The following is a 22,191-nucleotide window of genomic DNA, read 5'->3' on the forward strand; positions in this document are numbered from 1 at the left end:
AGGTTATAATGCCGAACAGGCAGTAAAGGTGATCACTGAATATGATGTGAGAATCAAAGAACTCCATTAACGGATAGAAAGTCCTTACAAGCGATACTCACTGATAACTCACGGATAACTCACTGGTAACTCACTGCAAGAGAAGCCCGAGACGGAAGCTCGAATCTTATTCTCATACTAACCACCAAGGTGATGAATGAACTGGCTTTTGACAGTTCCAGCTTACTGGTATCTCTTGCGATATCACTGATCTCCCTACAACCCTGCTTGATTCATTTGTATCATCTATAGCTCTAACAATATCATAATGAACTAAACTCCACGGCCTTTGTTATCTTTCAAAGTGAGATCGGCCATTGCTGCAACATCCACTTCAACAGAAACTTTGGCTCCCGAGTTATCTTTGGTAGCTGTCCGAGACTTGCAGTTTGCACAATTAAGGCACTTCTTTGGCTTCGTCACCGTAAAGTCCTCAAAATCTTCCATTTTGGTTTCAGTTTTGTTTATCCGAGATTCGGTAATGATGTCATGTGCGTGCCTAGCATATAAGTAATTATGTAGAGCCATTGTTTGCAAAAATAGGAAACGACGACAGTAGAGACGAGAAGAAGGGATGTGACTAACTGGGGCCTGTAACATTAATAATAACCTACATTTGTGTACAATGTATAATACGGCACCAAAGTGGGACCACTTTTCAGATGAACCCCAACACCAACTTGAGCCTCTTGAATAGTATGGAAAAAACCTTGTCTGCAGTTTTGGAACTTCATAACTAGCGCTGTACCTCGTGTCCGTGTCCAGCCCTTTTAATAGGCCTCTACTGGATGGATGCTGATTTCATCATAAGCAACTCTCGTAGCTGTAGTATTGTACATTCTATGCTATTCTATATTACTGAAGATGCTGGGGTTGATCATGGGAGAACCGGATGCCGAGGATCATTATGGCAAATGCGATCGAGAGAAACTTGTACTTGAGGCCATCATCGACAGCAATATCTTTTCGTTTCATCGCAGATCCCATGAGAAGATATTTAATATGAGAAAATATTCCGATATCTTCGGCTTCTTCCTCGGGTATATCCTCCCAATCGTCCTCCGTAGTGTCATCTTCGCTGTCCGATACATCATCAAAGGAACTGTTTCTGTGGAATAATTGTGATTTGTGTTTTTTTGGAACGTGGAAATCCTCATCAAAATTGAAGTACGAATTAAGAGCACTAGAAAACACACGCTGCGAATACAAGTCATTGTGATTCATAAATCCGTAGTCGTCTTCGTCGGACGATATGAAGGGAAACTCATTTAAAAGTCCTTTGTGAAGCATGCCAAACCGCCGGCTGCTATCTTCGTGAAATTTGGACAAAATTGGATTGACAGAAACCGAACGAAGGACACGCTTCTTGTGAATCAAAAGGTCCTTTGACTTTTCAATGAGTTTAGCATCTGAATACTCGAACCTCTTGTTGAGTCCACGTAGACTACTCTTGCTTGAAAGCTTGCGAATGTTCTTTTTCTGCTTCTGTAATTCAAACCCGATATATGACAATAACTTTTCATTGTGAAGTCTCAATGACTGAAGCTCAAACTTGAGTTTCGTAATCTCTTGCTTTGTCAAATCATTATCCAAGATAACACTAACACTATCACGGGAACTAAGCAAAGAGTTTCTGTTCGACGATGATGTCAATGCACGAAAAGCAGAGCCGCGCACATTGGCCAGCTCCTCCTCTTCTATGCTTTCAATCACGCCATTGTCTTTGACAGGAGCAGAAGATACGCGCTGGGCTCCTTCTGGCTCGAATTCCACCTTGATAGCAAGGATATCATGAGAGTTATAGCGTGAATGGTTTGGTTTAGACGCCGAGTAGCGGTGTGTGGGTTGATTGAGTTGGGTCACCAGATCGTCGTCAAAGTATGTTGAAGAATTATTATTTGCGAGTTTGAGAGGTGACAAAACAAACTCTGTGTCCGAACGCAACTGTGCTGGAAGCAGCTGACGCTTTTTGGCATTAGGATCGGGAGAAGGGGGAAATTGGAAATTGGGGTTGTGTTCTAGACTTGGTACTCGGTTTTTATCAAGGTCAGGAAATTCTCCGAGTTTTACTGGGGACAGTTGGTCGAGATGCAGCACTTGTTCGCCTTCCAGGTCGTCCCAAGTATCATTCAGCACGTCGGGATCATCCTCCACGTGAGTGTAATGGACAATGCTGTCGTTGGCGTCGTCGTCTACATCTTGGTTCTTATTATTATCGAGCTGCGATTGGTTGACCAACATCTCGTTTTCCCGCGTGAGGAACTCAAGCTGGTCCATGAGTGCCATCTTCAGATTCTGCTCAAGTTCGAAATTGCTTTGCAATACTTTAAAGTCCTTAACGAGCCGGTCGTATTCAGCTCGAAGAGAGGTGGCATCATCGGACGTCAACCGAGCAACTTCCAGTGACATTTTCTTCAACCGCACCTGCAACTGCAGCACTAGGTCCTTGTAGTAGAAGATTTGGTTCTCGTAGAACTCCTTGGTCCTTGAAAGCTCGTTGCGGAGCTCGCGGACCCCAGATTCTAGACGACGAATCAGGTCTGTTTGGCAAGTAATGGTGTGGTTTTTGGCAGCAACGTCGCGCTGGCTGTGTTCATAGTCATTTGCTAGCCTTCGGTTGCGAAGAAGAAGGTCAGCACATTGCCTCTCAAGGTTTTTGTAATCATTCATGATGTTGTTTTTATTGTCTTGGTTATTGAAGGAGCCATTGGATGTCTTTGACCGGGTTTTTTGGGCCAGCAATAGAGACTGTGCTTCTGAGAGGGGACGCGGTGTTGCAGGGGACAGAGAAACAGCCTGAGTGACCACCGTTATGTCATTCTCACTCATGTCGAGGAGGCCGGTTAATCGGGTTGTTTGTTTTGGTGTTAAACACCGCCGGTGCATTGGTGCGCGAGGACGTGCGCAAACAACGAATGTGCCAACATGGCGTGCGTGCCCCGATTCACGATCTATTAACTGATTTTTTCGCATTATCTCCTATCATCTGGACCATGCAGGAATAATTCGGTCATATCCGACCATAAATAGCGCCTGATTTCCCTCCCCAATCCCTAATGATTTCTGAGCAGCAATTCAGGGAAGACGTGGTACTCAAATATACCGATGTTATCGGTGAAAACTTGGGTGGCCATGTGATCAAGGTTTCGGATGAATGGTTTGCAAAAGCCGAGAACTTGATCAAGCCTAAACCACCTATCAGAGATGCCACTCGATTCACTCACGCCGGAGCTTGGTACGATGGCTGGGAGACCAGGAGACACAACCAGGAGGAGGCCGATTATGTGATTATTCGCATGGGTGTTAGCTCGGCAAAATTGATTGGATGTGAAGTCGACACAGCATTTTTCAATGGTAATCATGCACCCCATATCTCGGTGGAGGCGGCATTTTTGGAGCTGGAGAAGTCAGATAAGATAGAACATGCTCAATGGGACACTGTGATTGCCAAGGTCGAGTGTGGACCTTCTCAAAGACATTTTTTCGTCAGAGACTCTCTCACCGATAAGGCGTATACTCATGTGAGACTTAGAATGTACCCAGATGGAGGAATTGCCAGATTCAGGTTATACGGCACTGTTCTTCCCGTTCTTCCTCACGATAGATCTGCTATTATGGATACAGCCTCGGTCAAAAACGGAGGTGTGGCCATTCGTGTCTCCGACCAGCACTTTGGTGTAGCTAGCAACTTGTTACTTCCAGGAAGAGGCCACGATATGTCTGACGGTTGGGAAACCAAGCGTTCTAGAGAGCCTGGTCATGTCGATTGGGTGATTGTACGCCTTGGTGCTAGAACTGCAGTGAGAGATGTGGTGATCGATACCGCTCATTTCCGTGGAAACTTCCCCCAGTATACCAATGTCAAGGGTATAGATGTTGAGAGTGACGATAAGGTCCCTGCTTACAACAGCAGCGAATGGAAGGTACTTGTTGGTGACCTGAAAGCGGCTCCTGACAAAGAGCATACTTATCCAGTTGACAATCACCCAGTGTGCTCACATGTGATGTTGACTATTATTCCTGACGGAGGTGTCAAGAGATTTAGAGTTATTGGCACATTGGCATAGATATGGCAGCAATAAATATATTTCGAGTTTATCTCAGCTCATCTCATCTCACGAGTGAATTTCAACGCTTTCCTTATACTTTCTCTTCCTTCTTCTTTTGTAATAGGCAGGATTCCCACTATTATCAGCAGACTTGGAAGTTACCGAGTCCAGTTTTACCTTATACTTTCCGTTTCCATCATTCTCTTTAAGCAAAACAATTTAGATTACTAGCTAGAAAACTATTATGGTAACTAAAAATTAAATCGAACGAGTCTAGGAAAATTTTGATTAGGAATCGCATACCTTGTTAGAAGACACTGTATCACCAATATAGTGTTAGTGGATTTCACATAGCTCACACACCACCACACCCACGGTGAAGGATATCATTATAATCAGCTCATAATCCAACAATATGCGATAGGGATAGCAAATGTTCTGTATTAGCAATTTTAGCGAAGGAATTGAAGTGTGGTCCAGGAATTCAAGCCATTTCTGGTCACTCCATTCACACGTAAATTATAAAGCAGAACTGTTACCAAAATGCTGCCAAGAATTGCTAACACACATAAAGCGAGAATTCTTGATATAGTTAGATTCTGTGATTGGCAGTAGAAATAGAAAGCGACAATACATGTCAGAAGGCACGCAGCAGCAGATAATGAGCTTAACATTAATGGCGCCATATGCTGATAGGAAGCGTACACTTGTCAATATGGGATTGTCACGAAGCTCAAAAGCGCTGATAGCATGAAAGAGGCCTTGCTAAAATAAGTTTGGTTCTGATCGACGTATTTTTTTAGAGCCCAAAACCATATCACAATGCACACAGCAGCATAAATCGAGTCGAAGATCATCTTTACTGCTCGCTCCCCACTTCTAATGGAAGTGAATGCGGCTACAAACCAACTTACTGTCCATATCCCATAACCGACTCCAGCTGCGGACCAGACAAATTTCGGAATCTCGTTTTTCATAACCTTAGGGTATACCAACCAGAGGAAAACAAGGGCTAAAACAAGCACAAACATGAATTGATTTTTCGTTACCCAGCAGCTGCACAGAGTTTCGGCCAGAGTTTCGGCCAGAGCTTCGGCCAGAGGTTCGGGCGCATTGGTTCTGGTCATTTCAATCAGTTCTCTCAGGCGTGATGTAGTTCGTTTCTTCTACATGTTGTTGAAACGTGAATCTAAATCCTTGTGGAAGGTATTCTTCGGCTAGGTTTTTAATAAACTCTATAAGGAGTTGTCTGTTCATTGTATTTATGAAGACTTGAGTACAAACGCGACGAATGGTCTTTTATATCTAGCGTGTCCCAATCGAAATGCAAACTGAACGGCTGCATGGCATTGCATGCTTCGAAGGTACAACCCCTGCAACTATCTATGCAATTCAGCAGAATATTAAACGCAGCATACTTGAAATATTATGTCTCGAAATTATTTACCTTTATCTCACTTGCTTCTAGTATTCAAGAGAGATTAGGTGATTTATACTACATTGTAAGAGTGTCAGGTCATGAGCGAAATAGTGAATCTTTTGGTGTTACATGTATAATTTCGCTCGGTGAGAGTCGCACCTTCGTATGCATGCAACCTCTTATCGCGTGAGGCTTGTGAGCCGCACGGCTGATTTTTGCAACCAAGTAGGAAAGCTATGTGGTTGTTGGAGTGGTCAACCTTTGATGTTTCATGACTATGATATGTCTTATAGGTTTTAGTACGGTGGATTATGGGTACATTTGAGCAGCTGACTAACCTAAAATACATCAGTCCAGAATGGATCACGTGACTATGCTTCTGCTTCTATGCATCTTGGGGTGGCCAACTACATCAAATGCACAACATGAATGAAGAATGACCACCACGTAGGTCGCGGACTTAAAGGTGCTCTGTTTAAGACGAAGGGTAAGAAAATTACAAATGCTAAATATTATTATATTCAATTTCACTGACAAGCTGCTAATATGATCGCCGATAATGTAGAGCGAAATATTGTAGTTGTATTACTCTAATTGGCGGTAACCATTGTAAATCAAATAACAAAACCCACAACATATAAGAAACAAAAGAAAAGAACTATAAATGTCTTGAAATGGTCGTTTATATCGAATGGAATCGATTAGGAGACACAAAGAAATTGCTGTTAAGATCACACAAACACCTAAAAATACGATCATAGCAAAATGCTCCGAATAAGCTTTAAGTACAATGACTGACAAAAGCGAGAGAACAAACAAAATCAAAGCTAGGCGACCATCTTTCCATATATCGACCCAGTAGTTTTTCAGATTCTCGGCCATATTTTCTTCAGTAATTTTTTCCTCCATTTTTAAGAAATTATCGAAGGTTCGCTGCGATAAAAGCTAGGTTTTAAGTAGACGTATGCGACTGCCAAGCCTAGAGCCGTGAAAGAAAGCGGTGGCCTCAATATTATAGCGGGTCAAATGTACCTGAAAATGAGCGTTCAGCCTGATTCTGCTATCTTTTCCTCTACTTTATACTTTCTGTTTCCCTATTCTTTCCGTTTCCTTCATTCTCTGCACTGGTTTATGCCATCCGATGATAGCCAGACACAATTGAGCTTGACACCACAACTCACATGTCGAAACTGACACCGATATCGCTCCCTCAATCGGTGCCGTTTCCCGTGACAGTGACACAGGCGATGATATCCCCAGGACAACATTGCCTCGTCACCAACCACTTCTCAAGTATAAATACTGGGATTATCAAGATAATCCAAATGACGCAGACACAGATGAACCCACGAAAATGCGGGTTGAACGTATAGGAACCATCGAATCGCCTATTACAGGCGAAGTAGAAGAGGTTTGCGTGTGGGTGAGGAGATTCACTTTACACCAGTACACCCAGTGTAGATATTTTCGCAATACGGGCAATTATAACGGTGTTGGTGGGATGTTCCTTATAAATAGCGCACCGAAAATGAATCTAACTTACAACTCACATACAACTCACTTGTAACTCACTTCTTACATTTATTCAATCATTGATGGACTTTACAACCTGTGTCCGGCAACGAGTGCCACCCAAATGGATTATAAAACCAAAGTCATCCGAAAACATAGAAGAAACTTTTCAATCTGTATTACCCCACAATCCATACTACGTGAAAAAAGTTATTGGAAAATTGATTCAAGATGCTGAAAATGAGGGAGAAGCACCGGAAATGCTCTATGAAATGTATTGCTGGCCACAAGTGCTACAAGCTAAAGAATTGAAGCCAACAGATACCGATATTGTTGCTTATAAAGTTGGATCAGCACAGATATGGATTCCAGAAACCCCACGCCTCATATCCGGAATGGGCACTACAGGATTACGAACATGGGAAGCGTCATTGTTCCTCTCGGAGTATTTTGTCCATGAAGCTTTTTTGGTCAATAAAAGTGTACTAGAATTGGGATGCGGCACCGGACTTGTGGGCATCTCATTGCTTAAAAACAAACTATGTGAAAGTGTCATATTCACAGATGGTGACATTGGAGTAGTTGAGAAAATGAGCAACATCTTGAGTCACAATGGAGTCAATGGCAACTCTCAGCAACTTTTATGGGGAGAATCTCAAGTTCCATCCGTTGATATTTTAGTCGCTGCCGACGTCACATACGACATATCTGTATTACCTAGCCTACGCGAGACACTAAAAAGTGCATTTTCATCCGGATGCCAGCAAATATTCATAGCTGCAACAATTAGAAACGAAGACACAATTCTGGCTTGGGAAAATGAACTCACAAACCATTTCAAATGGAGCGTCATTGCCTCAAAAAATCATAGCAACATCAATCTTCAGTGCTGGTATCCGCCACAAACTCCCGACATCAAGATATACAGTATAGAAATATGACTGTATAAGTTTTACACATTTTTCCACGTTCCATATTTATAAGCTTCACGTTAACTGTTACTTACATCTTGTATGTCTTAGTAGGGTAGACACACTCAAAGTAGTTTTCCGACAAAAAGTGTGAAAAAGTTCAGACCCAGGCTTACTGCTCAATTGCGTACATGTGTCTGTATACTGAAACTGTAAGACTCGGCTAGGAGGCTACTTGGCTTCATGGCTGTAAAGTCTTAGGCATTTGCAGTCATAGATATACATCTCTACACCACAGACGAGAAAGACCTGCATACAACACGCTCATTTTATTGGTCAGGATTCAAAGCCGAAGAGAAACCAGTGCGACGGACACAATTCATCAAAATGCCAGCTAGATTCCCAACCCCCGTTTTCAAATACTACTGGCCATACGCTACTGGAGGTATGTACCGACTCAGCAGACAACGTAACAAGTTTGATTGGTTTCGAAAGACGCTGTAATTCGGATTAAATGCGACGCTCTTTTCGACCCTTTTTCTTCGTCTATTAAGCGATGAACTGGAAAGAAAACGACGTGAAAACGCGTAGAATATACAATTGAGAGATCAGAAAGAACCACAAACTTTTTTGGCGTCATTTGGCGCTTTTTCCTTGAAAATTACTAACTCAGCCGGTATCACATACTACCTCATCTACAAGGCCAGCATTGCTTCCATGAACTCCGATGAGTTTATCAATGACCCAAGACACCCCAGATTTGCCAAGGGCGGCAAGTTCATCGACTTGGAATCGAAAAACTAGGTGTGTAGAAATAGATACATTATTGAAAACTGTAGACGAAAAGTGGCTCAGCTCAGGTAAACTGGATTAATGTGTTTTTTGCGGAGAGTTACTCTGTTGGACATGTCAATGTGACGTCGATCCAATGAATGGCTCCATGTACGACAACTGCATATTATGAACCACTCAGCAAATTACTTATTCAGCTCAACTCTTGAGAATTTCAGTCTCAGACAAATTCGGTCCAAACACCAATTCTAGGCTATGTCTCAATTGGCTCGTTTGTGGTACACAAAACCTATCATTGTCTGTGCTATAAGCTTGTGAGCAAATTTTCCTTCACTTTTTTTTCTTTAGGCAAGTAGTCTCTCACCCCATCTCTACAAACAATAACTGCGCACGAGTCTCATGTAAGATTATGTAGTTCCGCGCAGTACATTTAGCCGATGAAATGATCTAGCTGCGGTAATTGAATTTCAGTTCCCCTATTGGCAAATTTGCATTGCCCCGACCATAGTGCGGCTCGGTTCCACATGTGCCATTGTATACCTGCAGAAAATTTTCTTATCGGTGTGTCATGTGTCACTCTATTGGGTGAAAAAAACTTTAAACCAAATAATAGGCAACATCGGTAACCCCTTTGAAGTGCTTGCATTCGAAGAGACTTTCAACTTAAATTTAAGCGGACCCAACTTGAGTTTGTAGTAGCATCGGAGATTTAAACTTTATTCCGCATTTAAAATTGTATTTTGGGGCGTTTCAAATCATTTCCTACCGTCACTTTCCAACTTTGGAACGTGGATGTCAACCGAATAATAACAATAGCTGTAAAAAATTTGGTATTGTTGCAGGACTTTCATATATTACAGAAAAAATTTGTGCCAAGTTTAGGTGACATCAAGAAGTCCAATAGTAAATCAAGACTTGAAAAAGCCTAAAGCGACTACAACAGGCAAAGACGTTGAAAACAGGAAAAAGCAGGACTTTTTAAAATATCAAAGTGATACCCCAATATAATTGTCTGGAGCATAACTCAAATTTATGGAACACAACTCCCATACCTCCATGACTGAAAAGACCATGAATCTGGTGCACATGTCGCCCAGACAGACGACGGGTACGACTGTCGACGAATACTCAGGAGAATCGGTCAATTTACTGCCCTATTCGTCTGGTGAAAAACCGTCAGTAGTTAGACGGTTCGTGGATTCTTTTAAGCCATATGATTATTCCCAGCTACCTATTCAGTATTTCACCTCCCATTCTGCGGTAGACTACATCAACTCCAATCCACTGGAATTTCAACCGGAAATGCACCCAAATCATCCTGATTTCGATTACTCCAAATTGAGTGAACTTGAAAGAAATGCTATTGTCACGTCGCTGCTGCCTCTTTCTAAGCAACTCAAATCAAGACACTTGCAAATGATTGCGTTGGGCGGATCCATAGGAACTGGTTTGTTCGTTGGAGTGGGTTCGTCGCTACTGGCCGCTGGACCTTTTGGTCTACTTATCGTATGGCTTTTCATAGCGCTGGTTATCTTTGTTACGATGTCGTCATTGGCAGAGTTGGCGGTAGCATTTCCAATCTCAGGAGCCTTTATTACATTCAACTCTCTCTTCATCGATTCGCTGTGGGGGTTTGCCATGGCATGGAACTATGCCCTTCAGTGGTTAGTCACCCTTCCCTTGGAGCTCGTAGCAGCATCCATGACGATTCAATACTGGAATAGCCACGTCCTGCCGGCAGTCTTCGTTGCTATCTTCTGGGTATTAATCTGCATAATTAATCTCTTTGGAGTGAAGGGCTACGGTGAGGCAGAATCAGTATTCAGTATCATCAAAATTGTGGCCGTTGTGGGTTTCATTATCCTTTCTATCATTATCATTTCGGGTGGTGCACCTCCTGAACACCGTTATATAGGAGGATCGAATTGGCATGGCCCAGATGGAGGAATGTTCAATTCAAGTGAACCTTTCAAGAACATGTGTTCCACAATATTCACCGCAGCATTTTCGTTTGCAGGTGTGGAGTTATTTGGCTTAGCATCGTGTGAAACAGCAAACCCCAAGGCTTCCATTCCTAAAGCCATGAAACAAGTGTTCTGGAGAGTTCTCATTTTCTACATTGGCTCTATCATCATGATTGGGCTCTTGGTTCCCTATAAGCTGTCACAACTTTTGGGAAATAATACCAAAGCAGCAATTGCTGGCGTCGACATTAATGTATCACCGTTTGTTATCGCCATTCAATCAGCAAAGATCCCAGCGCTTCCTTCTATCATGAACGCTGTTATCATCATCACAGTTTTGTCTGTTGGTAATTCGAGTGTCTACGGTTCATCCCGTACTCTTGCCGCATTGGGTGCGTTGAGACAGGGTCCAAAAATCTTGAATTACATCGACCGCCGAGGAAGACCTCTTGTTGCACTCGCAGTCCAATTTGCTATTGGGTTATTATGTTTCTTGGTACTTCTTCCCGGTAAGAATGGAACAGCAGATGCTTTCAGTTGGATGCTTTCCCTACTGGGATTGTGTTCTATTTTCACGTGGTGGTCTATCTGCCTTTGCCATCTCCGATTCCGAGCAGCATTACGAGCAAGGGCTCGTGTGGCAGAAGAAGAATTGGTATATACCACCAATATCTGGGGTTCATGGTATGGACTTATTACTCTTGCGATAATCTTGGGATTACAATTTTGGGCTGCTCTTTTTCCGACTGGGAACGGTGGTAAGGCCGATGTGAAAGGATTCTTTCAAATCTACCTCGGTGGACCAGTAGTTTTTGTCTGTTATGCGCTCCACAAGATCTATGCATACTTTTATAAGGGGGTACCCTTGACGAAATTTTATTACGACGCCAAAGAAATCGATGTTGATACTGGCAGACGTGAGATCGATCTTGAAATCGTAAAACAAGAAATTGCAGAGATGAGAGAGCAGGCGAGAAACCGTCCATGGATTTACAGACTTTATAATGTATTTTGTTAATGACAATTATCTATTTGCAGCCAATGCACATATTTAGCCGCGGTTCCGTATCAAACCCCCAACGTGCGTTGAAACTTGACTTTTGACATATGCAGTACGATTGCCTAATCGATCTGCAGTTTCCACACGCACGGCGATAGAGCCACATGATTTATGCAGGAAAGGAACCAACAAGGCATTTATTATGCATCAATTTCTCCAAACGAGCTCTCGAGAGTCAGCACAGACTTTTGCTTTACTTCTTTGATTTAGATCCAGCTCAAACATCATGCACAAAATGAAGATAAATCACTGAAATGTCTTGTTTTCCAATCAGATTATCTAATCAGCTATCAATGTGGTGTATTGATCTTCACTTTTCGGCCCGAAGATGATGTTAATGAATTTGAAATTTGCGTTTTCCCAAACATAATTCGATGGCTAGACCAGCTGTATTCAAATCATGTTTGCATGAGATTTCCACAGTCTACATGATATGCTTAGCTCAGTTTTTGGCTCAGGGAGGAGTGTTAATGGCTTTGAGTACAAAAAACATCATTTTGCAATCGTTCAATGATCCAAATTTTGACCACTCACAGGCTGTCTGGTTTATGGGGTCCTTTGCATTGACGGTGGGAACATTCATCTTAATCAGTGGGAAGATCGGAGACGTTTTTGGATTGAAATTAGTTTTCGTGGTGGGATGGGTATGGGTGTCAATTCTCTCCATCATCACTGGTTTCTCCTACTATTCAAAGTCTGTCATCTTTTTCATCATATGTCGGGCACTCCAGGGAATTGGATTTGCCTTGATTTTGCCTTGTGGAATGGGAATACTTGGAACGCTTTATCCTAATGGTGAACGTAAGAATATTGCATTTGGTTGTGTGGGAGCACTGGGTCCTTCAGGTGCTTTTTTTGGAGCGTTTATGGCTGCAGTCATTGCGCAATTAGCGTGGTGGCCGTGGGTGTTTTGGATAATGGGAATCGTGGCAGCTATTGGTGCCGTGATCTCGTATTGGGTTATCCCCATGGAACTCACCAATAAAGAATGTTCGACAAGGGAAAAGCTTAGGAGGATAGATACCTATGGGTCATTAACAGGAGTGGCAGGACTTGTTCTTCTTAATTTTGTATGGACTCAAGGACCGGTTGTCGGATGGGGTACGGCGTATATCATCATACTTTTGGTGGTTTCTCTTGCACTCACTGGAATCTTTTTCTATTTAGAGGTCAAGGTGATTGAAATGCCTTTACTTCCCGCAGGAGTGTTTAATCGAAAAATAGGGCTTTGCCTTTTATGTTTGGGTTTGGGATGGGGATCGTTTGGAATATGGCAGTACTATTATTGGAGTTTACTCTTAGACCTTCGCCATTACACTTCGATTCACGGTGGATTAACGTACCTCACTTTTTGCATCATGGGAATTATTGCAGCATTGCTGTGTGGGTTTATTATGTCTCGAACAAGCCCATCTTACATCATTTCTTTTGCATCAATTGCATTCATGTGTGGTTGCATTATGCTTTCGGTCACCCCTGTCAAAGAAAGCTTCTTTCGCATGTCCTTTGGCCAGCTTTTCATTCTTGTGTGGGGAATGGACCTTAGTTTTCCTGCTGCATCCTTGATCTTGTCCGATAATTTACCCATTGAACAGCAAGGAATGGCAGGGCTGTTAGTAACAACAGTAACAAATTTTTCTGTTTCCCTTATTTTGGGAATCAGTAGTACCGCCGAAATCGAGGTCTTTAGGCGTACTGGTGATACTCTTCTGAGTTATCGTGCAGCATTATATTTGGGGATTGGTGTGTCTGGTCTTGGAGTATTATGCTCGTTTGTGTTTATCTATCAACAATTAAAAGAGTCAAAGCAGATCAAGGAACAAGAGAAGATGGGCGAGATAGACCAAGAAAATCACGAAAGCACTTTAAGACCAACTACCGATAAAAGCGACTTGACTGAACAAGCCCTAGACATCAGTATATCCAATTAATAACTAATATAGATAATAGATCTAGAAGCTACACTTACCACTGCTCACAATCTCAGTAATGACCAGCAACTATTCAAATACGAAAAGTACTTCTATTGCTGCTCAGAATTATAACTACCTTTTTTGCACCCACTCGCACCTATTTAGTCGTGCGCGAAAATCTCAACAACTACACTTGACGGAACAGAGAAGGTACTTTGGAGTAATTTTCTAGGTCGCAGGAAGGCAGTTTAAAGTACAAAGACAAGCTTCAACAAGTGATCTCACTCCAGGAAGGCTCTAAGTGGTATAAAGTTTGATTGATCGATAGTTTTTGACACCTTTCTCAACCTGTCAAATTGTGTCTTGAGATTGCCGGTTTGGGTCCAAAATAAGTAAACGTTCCAATTTTGCGTTGACTGACAGAATCATCTGCTCCAACAAACTAGTAGTGCCAATTGATTCCCTGGAAATTTTTTATTCAGATTTCAATTGCATTTGAGCAGATCATCTGGTATTGAATGTTCATTTTGCAGTTTAGTTGAACATCTTCCACCTTGCTTGAATAACAGAAATCAATAGCGTCTTGTGGCTCATAAAAATTCTTTGGTATTATTTGAACTTCCTTCAACCTCCATTCCATCACAATGTCGAAACCATTTCCCAAAAGACTGGAACTACAGGATCTTGTTAAAGAGTTTCAGGCCAAGTTGGGTGGTGATTGGGATAAATACCATGAGTCACTCAGTCTTTTTTTAGTGGGAAAACTTTCCAGAGCTGAACTTGTTTCGCAAATAACCCCAATTCTAAAAGGTGGTCTCGTGAAGTATCACAATAAACTCCTCCTACTTAACTTTGTGAGTTCATTAAAAAATGGGCCATTGGACTACCAAAATGAACTTGCGTTATTTTGGAACAAGAAAGCGAACAAAGGAAAGACTGTTCGATCGAGCCAATATGAAAAGTTCAAGCAGAATATTATGGGCCTTCCTTTGCGAGAAAGACGCAGAATAAAAAACATCACTCGTGACAGTGGTAAGAAGGGAAAGTTAAGCGCGTCAATTACACTTACTAGACATGCATTGCTTCCCAAAATACCCATTGATACAAGACAAAGAACAGCAGAAACTTCAAGTTAATAACTTGGTGCCATTGGCAACAAGACGTGGTGAATGGAATAATACTCCTCTTTCGACGCAAACATACGAAATCCCTGACTATGAGGATTTGAGTCGCCATGTGCTCATGACAATGAGAGAATATGGGTTGACTGGCGGAGCCAGTATACCTGCTCTCGAAATGATAATCTTGGGACTAGAAACCCATCTTCGCAATATCGTCGAGAGTGCCATAGATGTTGCAAGATATAGAAAGCACAAGTACTCTGCGAATGACATTGTTTCTGCAATTGGCATTGACCCCGATGGGCCGAAAGAAACGACTCCTGAAACTCCCATGCCCCAAGTAACTCTTCATATCGAGGACTTGTTCAACACACTCGAGATGTATCCGCATTTAATCGAACCTTGTGGCTCAAAATTGAGATTACCAAGTATAACGCTTGAGAATGACGATATGATTGATACTAAGTATGAGTTACCTCCTCGAGAGCAGAACGACGAGGAAGAAATAAAGGAAGAACCCGATAAACGAACAGCACATCTTGGGACAACTGATGAGCTCAAATGGGTGCTTCATGATCTTATAACGACAACTTAGTCTATGTATAGTATACCAGTATGTATAATTATAAACTTCTATTTTTGGTGTCGTTGTTTTACTGCCTCCAATGCTGTGATTATTTGTTCGTCGGGCTGCGATATGTGTAATGAGCGATTATTGTGACAATAATCAATCAAAGACTTTAAAGAGGGGTCCTGCCCCAAAATTAAATCGGGCTGAACACTTAAATCAGCACCACTAATATCAAGAACAACCATATCACACTGCCGCACGATACCGTTGATGGTTCCGTAAATGCTCAAGATTGATAGGTGGCCCTTACTATGTTCTGGAATGGGTATTCCTTTCAAGTCCTTCGAACTCTCGATGACCATCTTCTGGGCACGTATGTCCTCTAGGCTAGCTTTGACTTCTGCGGCTACTGGCCGTCTAGAATCTAGGAGATCCACGGATGGAGTTTGCCCAACATCAAGACACTCTCAAGGCATACTCAAACGACCATCCTTTAAATGCTGGAGACGCGGTTCTTTCAAGAATCAGTTCAAAGCAAGACGACAAAATTTGGGACACGAAACCTGGCTGTTTATGCCCAGAAATGATGATCCCGCAATTCAACATACGCTTAACAGAAGTGCCAACAAAACATAGAAACTCATCGATTATCTCTTGATTGCAACTGTCTTTGGAAAACTCTTTTGCAAAGTGAGTAGAGCTCCTTGGTGAATCTCTGACATAAATTCGAGGACCTCGTTCATAATCCATAATAGCATCTTCAAGCATACGCCTGTGGAGGTTGTGAACATTGAGCTGTTCTCGAGCCTTTCCGAATGATTTACCTTCTTCTGCAACTGCAGCTTTCCATCTAGATGCTTCTGCTTTTGCTTGGGCGAGGTTGTTTTCCGCCTCAAGTAGCTCATTCAGAAGCTGAGCCTTATCGGCTTCAAAACGTTGTACATTTTCCTTTATCCTTTTGATTTCATTTTCCAATTGACCATTTTCATCACGCAATTTTTTTATTGATGCCTCCATTTCATTCACTTCACTCTCCACTGATTGAAACTCGACCAATTTTGATTGGTATTGGTCTTCGAGAGCGGATGCCTCGTTTGTTTTTGAAGCAAGCACCCTGTTCATTTCTTTTTCAAGGCTCGAAGCCTCTTCTTTGAATTTGCGTTGGTTTTCTGCAACGACTTTGGCATATTTCTCTTCTAGTACCTTGGTCTCGTCCCGCAACCTTTGCACTTCTGCCAAAAGCTCTTCATCGTTGTAGTTCTTCGCTGCTGCCAATTCATCCTGTAATTGAAACTTGGCTTCGTTATACTCTGACGTGAGTTTATTAATCAAGTCTTTCACTTGCAAATTCATCATTTGTTCGCGATGCAGAACATTTTTCATGATGCGGTCCTCAGAGTACTCGAAGCGTCCCTTTTCAGTGGCTATCTGGGCATCTAGGTCAGAAACCTTATGTAGGATCTTCTTGTGACTTCGGCGAAGTTCAACCATGTCTGTCTGTAAAGCTTCATGTTTAGATCGAAGGTCCTTCAACTGAGAGTCCAATTCCACCTCAAGGTTCTTCTGGCGCTCCAAGTGACGATTAAACAGTTCTTCAGCATTAGATGAGCGATCGGGTCGCCTGGAATCCACTTGTTGTGATTTTGATTTGCGAACGAAATTCTGATTCATATCCAAAAGCCTATTGATATGAAGTAGATCTAGCAGCGGTGAAACTTGTGCTGGAATCGGCTTCGGCGTTGGGATTCGAGACCGGGTTTCAATTCGTGCCATGTCGAAAGTGAGTGACTTTCGTTTCAAAGATGAAACATTAGCCTCGGTAAGGGGCCGCTTCTGTGGAGACGGCATTGTATGCAAAATTTATGGGAGACACAACGCGGTCAGAATGCTCAATATAATGATAGTAGTGCTCAAAAATGTCCTCAAACAAGTAAATTAGTGCTAGGTTAAGTTTATACCTGGTGCAACCACTGGTGTAAACAGATGCGAAAGGTTGTCTCATCCCACTTACATAATCTTCAGATTCGCGGCATTGGGAGCTGTTGCAGCGCTTACATTTACGCTGAAACACCATAGGTTGATTCATATTTACATGGTTAGTTAAAGTCCCGGATTTGCAAGTTCCTTGGTCATGGCCGGCAATGCAACTCTGAGTCCGTCTAATTCTTATTGTCATTTTTAATTTGGCACCCTAATCGGGACGTCTCGGTAAGTCCGAACGCCAAATCGAGCATATCATTTTCATCATCATCGGGTTCAGGAATCTCGTCGTAGAATTCAGGATCCACAATTACATGACATTGTCGAGCAGGCACAAGATCCCGCCGCATGCACCTTCCATATCCAAATTATGTGCTTGTGCGATGTCCAAAAGGTTGTCACCTTCAGCAACCTCAAAAGTATGTTGCAGTCCATCCTTGGGTAATGAAAGTGATATGGAGCTCCTCACCAGGCTTGGGCTTATGTATATGGCCGTGGAAAAGAGGTGTAGAAGTATGAAGTCCTCGGATGGAACCATGAAGATTGCCCAAAGTTCGCAATTGTCCTCTACTTTTTGCAGGTGTCATGATAATACTTTTGTGCAAAGCAACACGAGGAGATTGCGCACGCACGGTAACCAGCGCCTTGACGCCTGTGCGTCCCCACATGGACCGGAAGGTATTCATGAACTATGATTTCGCCTTCAATTTTTCTTCATCTCATTAGTCGCGACCCCTATACAGGAGCACGCAAAATCGTAGATAACATTACTGATTAACACTACCAAAACTTACTAGCTAAAACGAGGAAGATAAGTAAGATGAGCACGGCAATGATAGCATAGCTGATGAACTTATTGGCGGTTATACGTCGTGAAATGGACTTGAGTGTTTTCACCGATTTGTCGATGTATCCATCGGCTGCGGTTAGAGTGTCACGAGCCCCCATAATCTGTTCTCGTTGAGCTCGTAAATCGTTCAAAATATTTCCTCCAATGGATTCAGTTTCAAGGGCAACTCGCTGAGAATCGTGCAACCGCTGAGTGGACCGGTCCAAGGAAGATTGGTTGTTAAGAAGTTGTTTACGTTGCAGGTCATGAACACCGTCATCATTGTCACTGTAGCGGTTTCCGAAAAGTTCTTGTTTATCTTGGTCATCTAGAAGCTGGCTCAATCGCTGTTTCGATTCCTCGGTTTGGTTCCGATACTGACGGATTTTGGTATTATAACTTGACCTTTCACTGGCTGGTAAATTTTGAACTTCAAGACTCATTTGGTCTACCAACTCCAAACACTCATCGGTGGCAGACTCTATTGCCTGTAATGTAACTTTGCGCTGGTTTGCTTCAAGACCAGGGACCTCTGCAATACGCGCTTTTGCATCTCTGTAACGCTAGCTGGAAATCCGATTCATACGTGGTAAAAAGTTCCGACATGGGTGTACTTGCCGTTGTGCGAATAGGGATTATATTTATCCCCAGGTTGCGGTGTATGGATGTGAAATCGAATTTCTTCATTAAACAATTTCTATATCGTCTACTTGTGACGGGTTTCAAACTCTTCGCCAGAAAACTCATCGGGATCGTCTTCGTCACGCAGCTTGTACCTGTGGAATGCTGCTCTAATTTGCCCGAGAAGGTTATCGTCTACTGCCGAATTTCCATCGACAGAACTCTTGGACTTGGAAGGTGTCAAACTATCCATATCATCTAAATCGTCGCCCGCCTGTGGCCTGGAATCAATGCTTGTCTGATCTTCATCATCTAAGTCAAGCGCATGGATAGTCATGTTCAAAAGTGACTTTCCACTTCTTCTACGCATAAGTCTTCCTGGGAATGGTCCCGATTTTGGAAGATATTGCGTTACATCGTCGTCTAAAACATCCTTCGTCGATCCGCTGTTGTGCAACACCACAGAAGAGCGACGAGGAGTACGAGGTGTCTTGGGTGCTCTGCAAGAAACTCCATTGTCGTGAATCCATTTGGCCACCAATGCTGTCCAACCACACTGGTGAGAAGCTCCCAAACCACGACCTGTGTCACCATCGAAATACTCGTAGAATGGCACGTAGTCTTTGAACAATGGATCTTTGGCAAGCTCATCACCACCATTACATGCTCTGTTCCCATTTTCATCAGGAAGGAAAAGATGGATGAGCCGGTGCTGAATTTCTTGAGCACATTGAGCCAAATTCAAATAATCACCAGAACCCTTTGGACACTCCACTTTGAGTTCTGGTCCGTAGTATAAGTAGAACCTTTGCAAAGCTTCTACCAACAAAAAGTTGACTGGGAACCAGATAGGACCTCTCCAATTAGAGTTTCCACCAAACATACCTGAATCAGATTCACCCGGAAGGTAGTTGACAGTATACTTTTCGCCATGAACATCCATTTCGAAGGGATTCTTTTCATGGTACTTGGAAAGAGAACGAATTCCATGGGGAGATAAGAACTCATCCTCATCCAACATCTTTTCTAAAATTGCAACTAAGCGATCTTTGTCGACCAACGCAAGAAGAAGTCTTTCACCCACACCCCTGGTTTCCATGGAGGCAATGTTACGTTCGGCAACGGTTTTCCTGTGCTCAATAAACCAATCGAGACGTTTCTTGAACGAAGGGAATCTAGCCACCAACTCAGGTTCAAGGGTCAAAGACGCATATAAAGGAATGAGTCCAACCAAGGAGCGAACAGGAAGAAGCTGCGAATGGTTACCATAACTGATGGCATCATAGTAGAACTGATCATTTTCATCCCATAACGACAGCTCCTGTTCAGCACCACCTCTATAAGTCATTGCATCAGCAATCAATATAAAGTGTTCGAAAAACTTTGAGGCAATGTTCTCATATATGGGGCGGGTCTTTGCCAATTCAAGTGCAATGTTCAACATTTGCAAGCAAAAAAACGCCATCCAACCGGTGGAATCAGCTTGTTCCAAACTACCACCAGTGGGAAGTGGTTCCGAACGATTGAATACACCAATGTTGTCAAGACCCAAAAAGCCTCCTGCAAACACATTGTTACCTTCGGCATCTTTCCGATTGACCCACCAAGTGAAATTGAGGAGTAACTTTTGAAACACAGTTTCCAAAAAGTCAAGATCTTCTGTACCATACATTTTCCTCTCAATCTTGAAAATTCTGTACGCAGACCAAGCATGAACCGGAGGATTGACATCACTAAAGTTCCATTCATAAGCAGGAATTTGTCCATTAGGGTGCATGTACCATTCACGAGTAAGCAAATCAAGTTGCTTTTTGGCAAATTCAGGGTCTATCATGGCAATAGGAACACAGTGGAATGCAGTATCCCAGGCTGCGAAAAATGGATATTCCCATTTATCAGGAAGCGAAAGCACATCATCAATATGCAAATGCTTCCAATCCCTATTTCGACCATTTGCACGGTTCACGGGAGGCTTTGGGGTGTTGGGATCACCACGGGACCAATAACTGTGAACAAAGTAGTAAAATTGCTTTGTCCATAAAAGACCAGCAAATGCTTGTCTTTGCACTTGACGAAGTTCGTCACTCAATGGAAGTGGTGATATCTTCCAATAAAAAGCATCTGCTTCATCTTGGCAGCGCGAAAATACCTCATCAAGTTGCAACTCATCAATATCACCCGGTTGCCGAGTAAATTTGTAACGAATGGTGACATAATCGCCAGCGGGAACACTTTCAAAATTGAACCAAGCACAAGCTTTCGTACCAGTACGTTCCGGATTGACCGTCTCTGACTTACCATCGATGACAGCATCGTGAAATGCATCCTTGACATACTTGACCTTGTTTGGTTGACCGTAAAGACGATCAGTATTGGTCTCATTTTCGGTGAAAAGAAGTTGAGGATCAATATCGGGAGCATCATCATCAAACCCTGGAGCCGGTGCAAAAACAAGATATCTCTTCCCAAACTTGGCATGGTCAACCTCAATTGTGTAATCATCAAGAGCCTTCACGCTAGGCTTTTCTTTCTTGGATTCATCGTCGCCCCAAGACCAAGTGTTCCGCAAAACCACATGTGGCATAATATGCAAAGGTGCTGCATCTGGACCACGATTGTAGGCGGTGATTCTAAATACGAGTTCCTCATCGTCATCTTTTGCCATTTCGAAAACCACATCGAAATACCGATTTTCATCAAAAATTCCTGTATCGGAAAAGTTCATATTCAAGCTCTTGTCTTGAACGTTTGCCATTGGTCTCAACAAGATCTTTGTATGGAAATTCCCGTTGCGGATACTTGTACAAGTACTTCATATAAGAATGTGAAGGGGTGTTGTCAAGATAATAGTACAACTCCTTGACATCTTCACCATGGTTACCTTGCGAATTGGTGACACCAAATGCTTTTTCCTTCAAGATCTCATCTTTTTCATTCCACAATGCCATCAGCATACATACCATTTGATGGGTATCGGACACTCCTGCTAATCCATCTTCTCCCCACCGATATGTTCTAGACCGTGAATGTTCAAATGGGAAATCACTCCACGCATCTCCGTCGTGGGAATAATCTTCTCTAACAGTTGCCCACTGACGCTCACCAAGATACGGACCCCATTTTTTCCAGTATTTAGTACGTTCTTTATTTTCTTTAAGTCTTTGCTCCTCTGCCGTGACCCCGTAATCCATTGCTTGAATTCGGATAGACAAAGAACAATCCCTAAATTTCACTCGCAGCAACTTCGACGCACCTTGCATGTTCTGTGCAGGGCACGAGAGTGGGCAACTCCGAAGCTGCAAATACGAGCACGAAAAGACAGGAGTCGTTCACGAGTTTGATACTGTTCGATGCTGAAAAATTGAGTGTGCTGACTGTTCAGTTTACCTTTCATATCTGGTTAACTTTT

The 22,191-nt window shown here is 42.6% G+C and overlaps 10 protein-coding genes across 10 annotated transcripts; 6 read left to right on the top strand and 4 right to left on the bottom strand. All coding sequences in view use genetic code 12, as the record gives it.

Annotated features, from left to right (window-relative positions):
* Positions 1–894: 894 nt before the first annotated feature.
* Positions 895–3,012, bottom strand: PGUG_02192 (uncharacterized protein; the record flags this gene model as incomplete). The annotated part of the gene is made up of 1 exon (XM_001486471.1): positions 895–3,012. One exon carries the CDS (start codon positions 3,010–3,012, stop codon positions 895–897), a length of 2,118 nt encoding a protein of 705 aa, XP_001486521.2.
* An 83-nt stretch (positions 3,013–3,095) lies between these two features.
* PGUG_02193 (allantoicase) lies at positions 3,096–4,106 on the top strand (the record flags this gene model as incomplete). The annotated part of the gene is made up of 1 exon (XM_001486472.1): positions 3,096–4,106. One exon carries the CDS (start codon positions 3,096–3,098, stop codon positions 4,104–4,106), a length of 1,011 nt encoding a protein of 336 aa, XP_001486522.2.
* Positions 4,107–7,103: 2,997 nt separating this feature from the next.
* Positions 7,104–7,961, top strand: PGUG_02194 (protein-lysine N-methyltransferase; the record flags this gene model as incomplete). Its single annotated transcript, XM_001486473.1, has 1 exon — positions 7,104–7,961. The coding sequence occupies one exon, from the start codon at positions 7,104–7,106 to the stop codon at positions 7,959–7,961; it is 858 nt and encodes a 285-aa protein (XP_001486523.2).
* Positions 7,962–9,755: 1,794 nt separating this feature from the next.
* AAP1 (Aap1p) lies at positions 9,756–11,705 on the top strand (the record flags this gene model as incomplete). The annotated part of the gene is made up of 1 exon (XM_001486474.1): positions 9,756–11,705. One exon carries the CDS (start codon positions 9,756–9,758, stop codon positions 11,703–11,705), a length of 1,950 nt encoding a protein of 649 aa, XP_001486524.2.
* Positions 11,706–12,121: 416 nt separating this feature from the next.
* Positions 12,122–13,678, top strand: PGUG_02196 (uncharacterized protein; the record flags this gene model as incomplete). The annotated part of the gene is made up of 1 exon (XM_001486475.1): positions 12,122–13,678. One exon carries the CDS (start codon positions 12,122–12,124, stop codon positions 13,676–13,678), a length of 1,557 nt encoding a protein of 518 aa, XP_001486525.2.
* Positions 13,679–14,304: 626 nt separating this feature from the next.
* On the top strand, positions 14,305–14,796 carry PGUG_02197 (uncharacterized protein; the record flags this gene model as incomplete). Its single annotated transcript, XM_001486476.1, has 1 exon — positions 14,305–14,796. The coding sequence occupies one exon, from the start codon at positions 14,305–14,307 to the stop codon at positions 14,794–14,796; it is 492 nt and encodes a 163-aa protein (XP_001486526.2).
* PGUG_02198 (uncharacterized protein) lies at positions 14,735–15,376 on the top strand (the record flags this gene model as incomplete). Its single annotated transcript, XM_001486477.1, has 1 exon — positions 14,735–15,376. The coding sequence occupies one exon, from the start codon at positions 14,735–14,737 to the stop codon at positions 15,374–15,376; it is 642 nt and encodes a 213-aa protein (XP_001486527.1).
* Positions 15,377–15,808: 432 nt separating this feature from the next.
* Positions 15,809–17,200, bottom strand: USO5 (Uso5p; the record flags this gene model as incomplete). Its single annotated transcript, XM_001486478.1, has 1 exon — positions 15,809–17,200. The coding sequence occupies one exon, from the start codon at positions 17,198–17,200 to the stop codon at positions 15,809–15,811; it is 1,392 nt and encodes a 463-aa protein (XP_001486528.2).
* Positions 17,201–18,112: 912 nt separating this feature from the next.
* Positions 18,113–18,604, bottom strand: VTI1 (v-SNARE protein; the record flags this gene model as incomplete). Its single annotated transcript, XM_001486479.1, has 1 exon — positions 18,113–18,604. The coding sequence occupies one exon, from the start codon at positions 18,602–18,604 to the stop codon at positions 18,113–18,115; it is 492 nt and encodes a 163-aa protein (XP_001486529.2).
* Positions 18,605–18,867: 263 nt separating this feature from the next.
* PGUG_02201 (uncharacterized protein) lies at positions 18,868–21,537 on the bottom strand (the record flags this gene model as incomplete). The annotated part of the gene is made up of 1 exon (XM_001486480.1): positions 18,868–21,537. The coding sequence occupies one exon, from the start codon at positions 21,535–21,537 to the stop codon at positions 18,868–18,870; it is 2,670 nt and encodes an 889-aa protein (XP_001486530.2).
* Positions 21,538–22,191: the final 654 nt, after the last annotated feature.

Source organism: Meyerozyma guilliermondii, genomic scaffold, assembly GCF_000149425.1.
Source record: "Meyerozyma guilliermondii ATCC 6260 scaffold_2 genomic scaffold, whole genome shotgun sequence".
NCBI classification, from domain to species: Eukaryota; Fungi; Ascomycota; class Pichiomycetes; order Serinales; family Debaryomycetaceae; genus Meyerozyma; species Meyerozyma guilliermondii.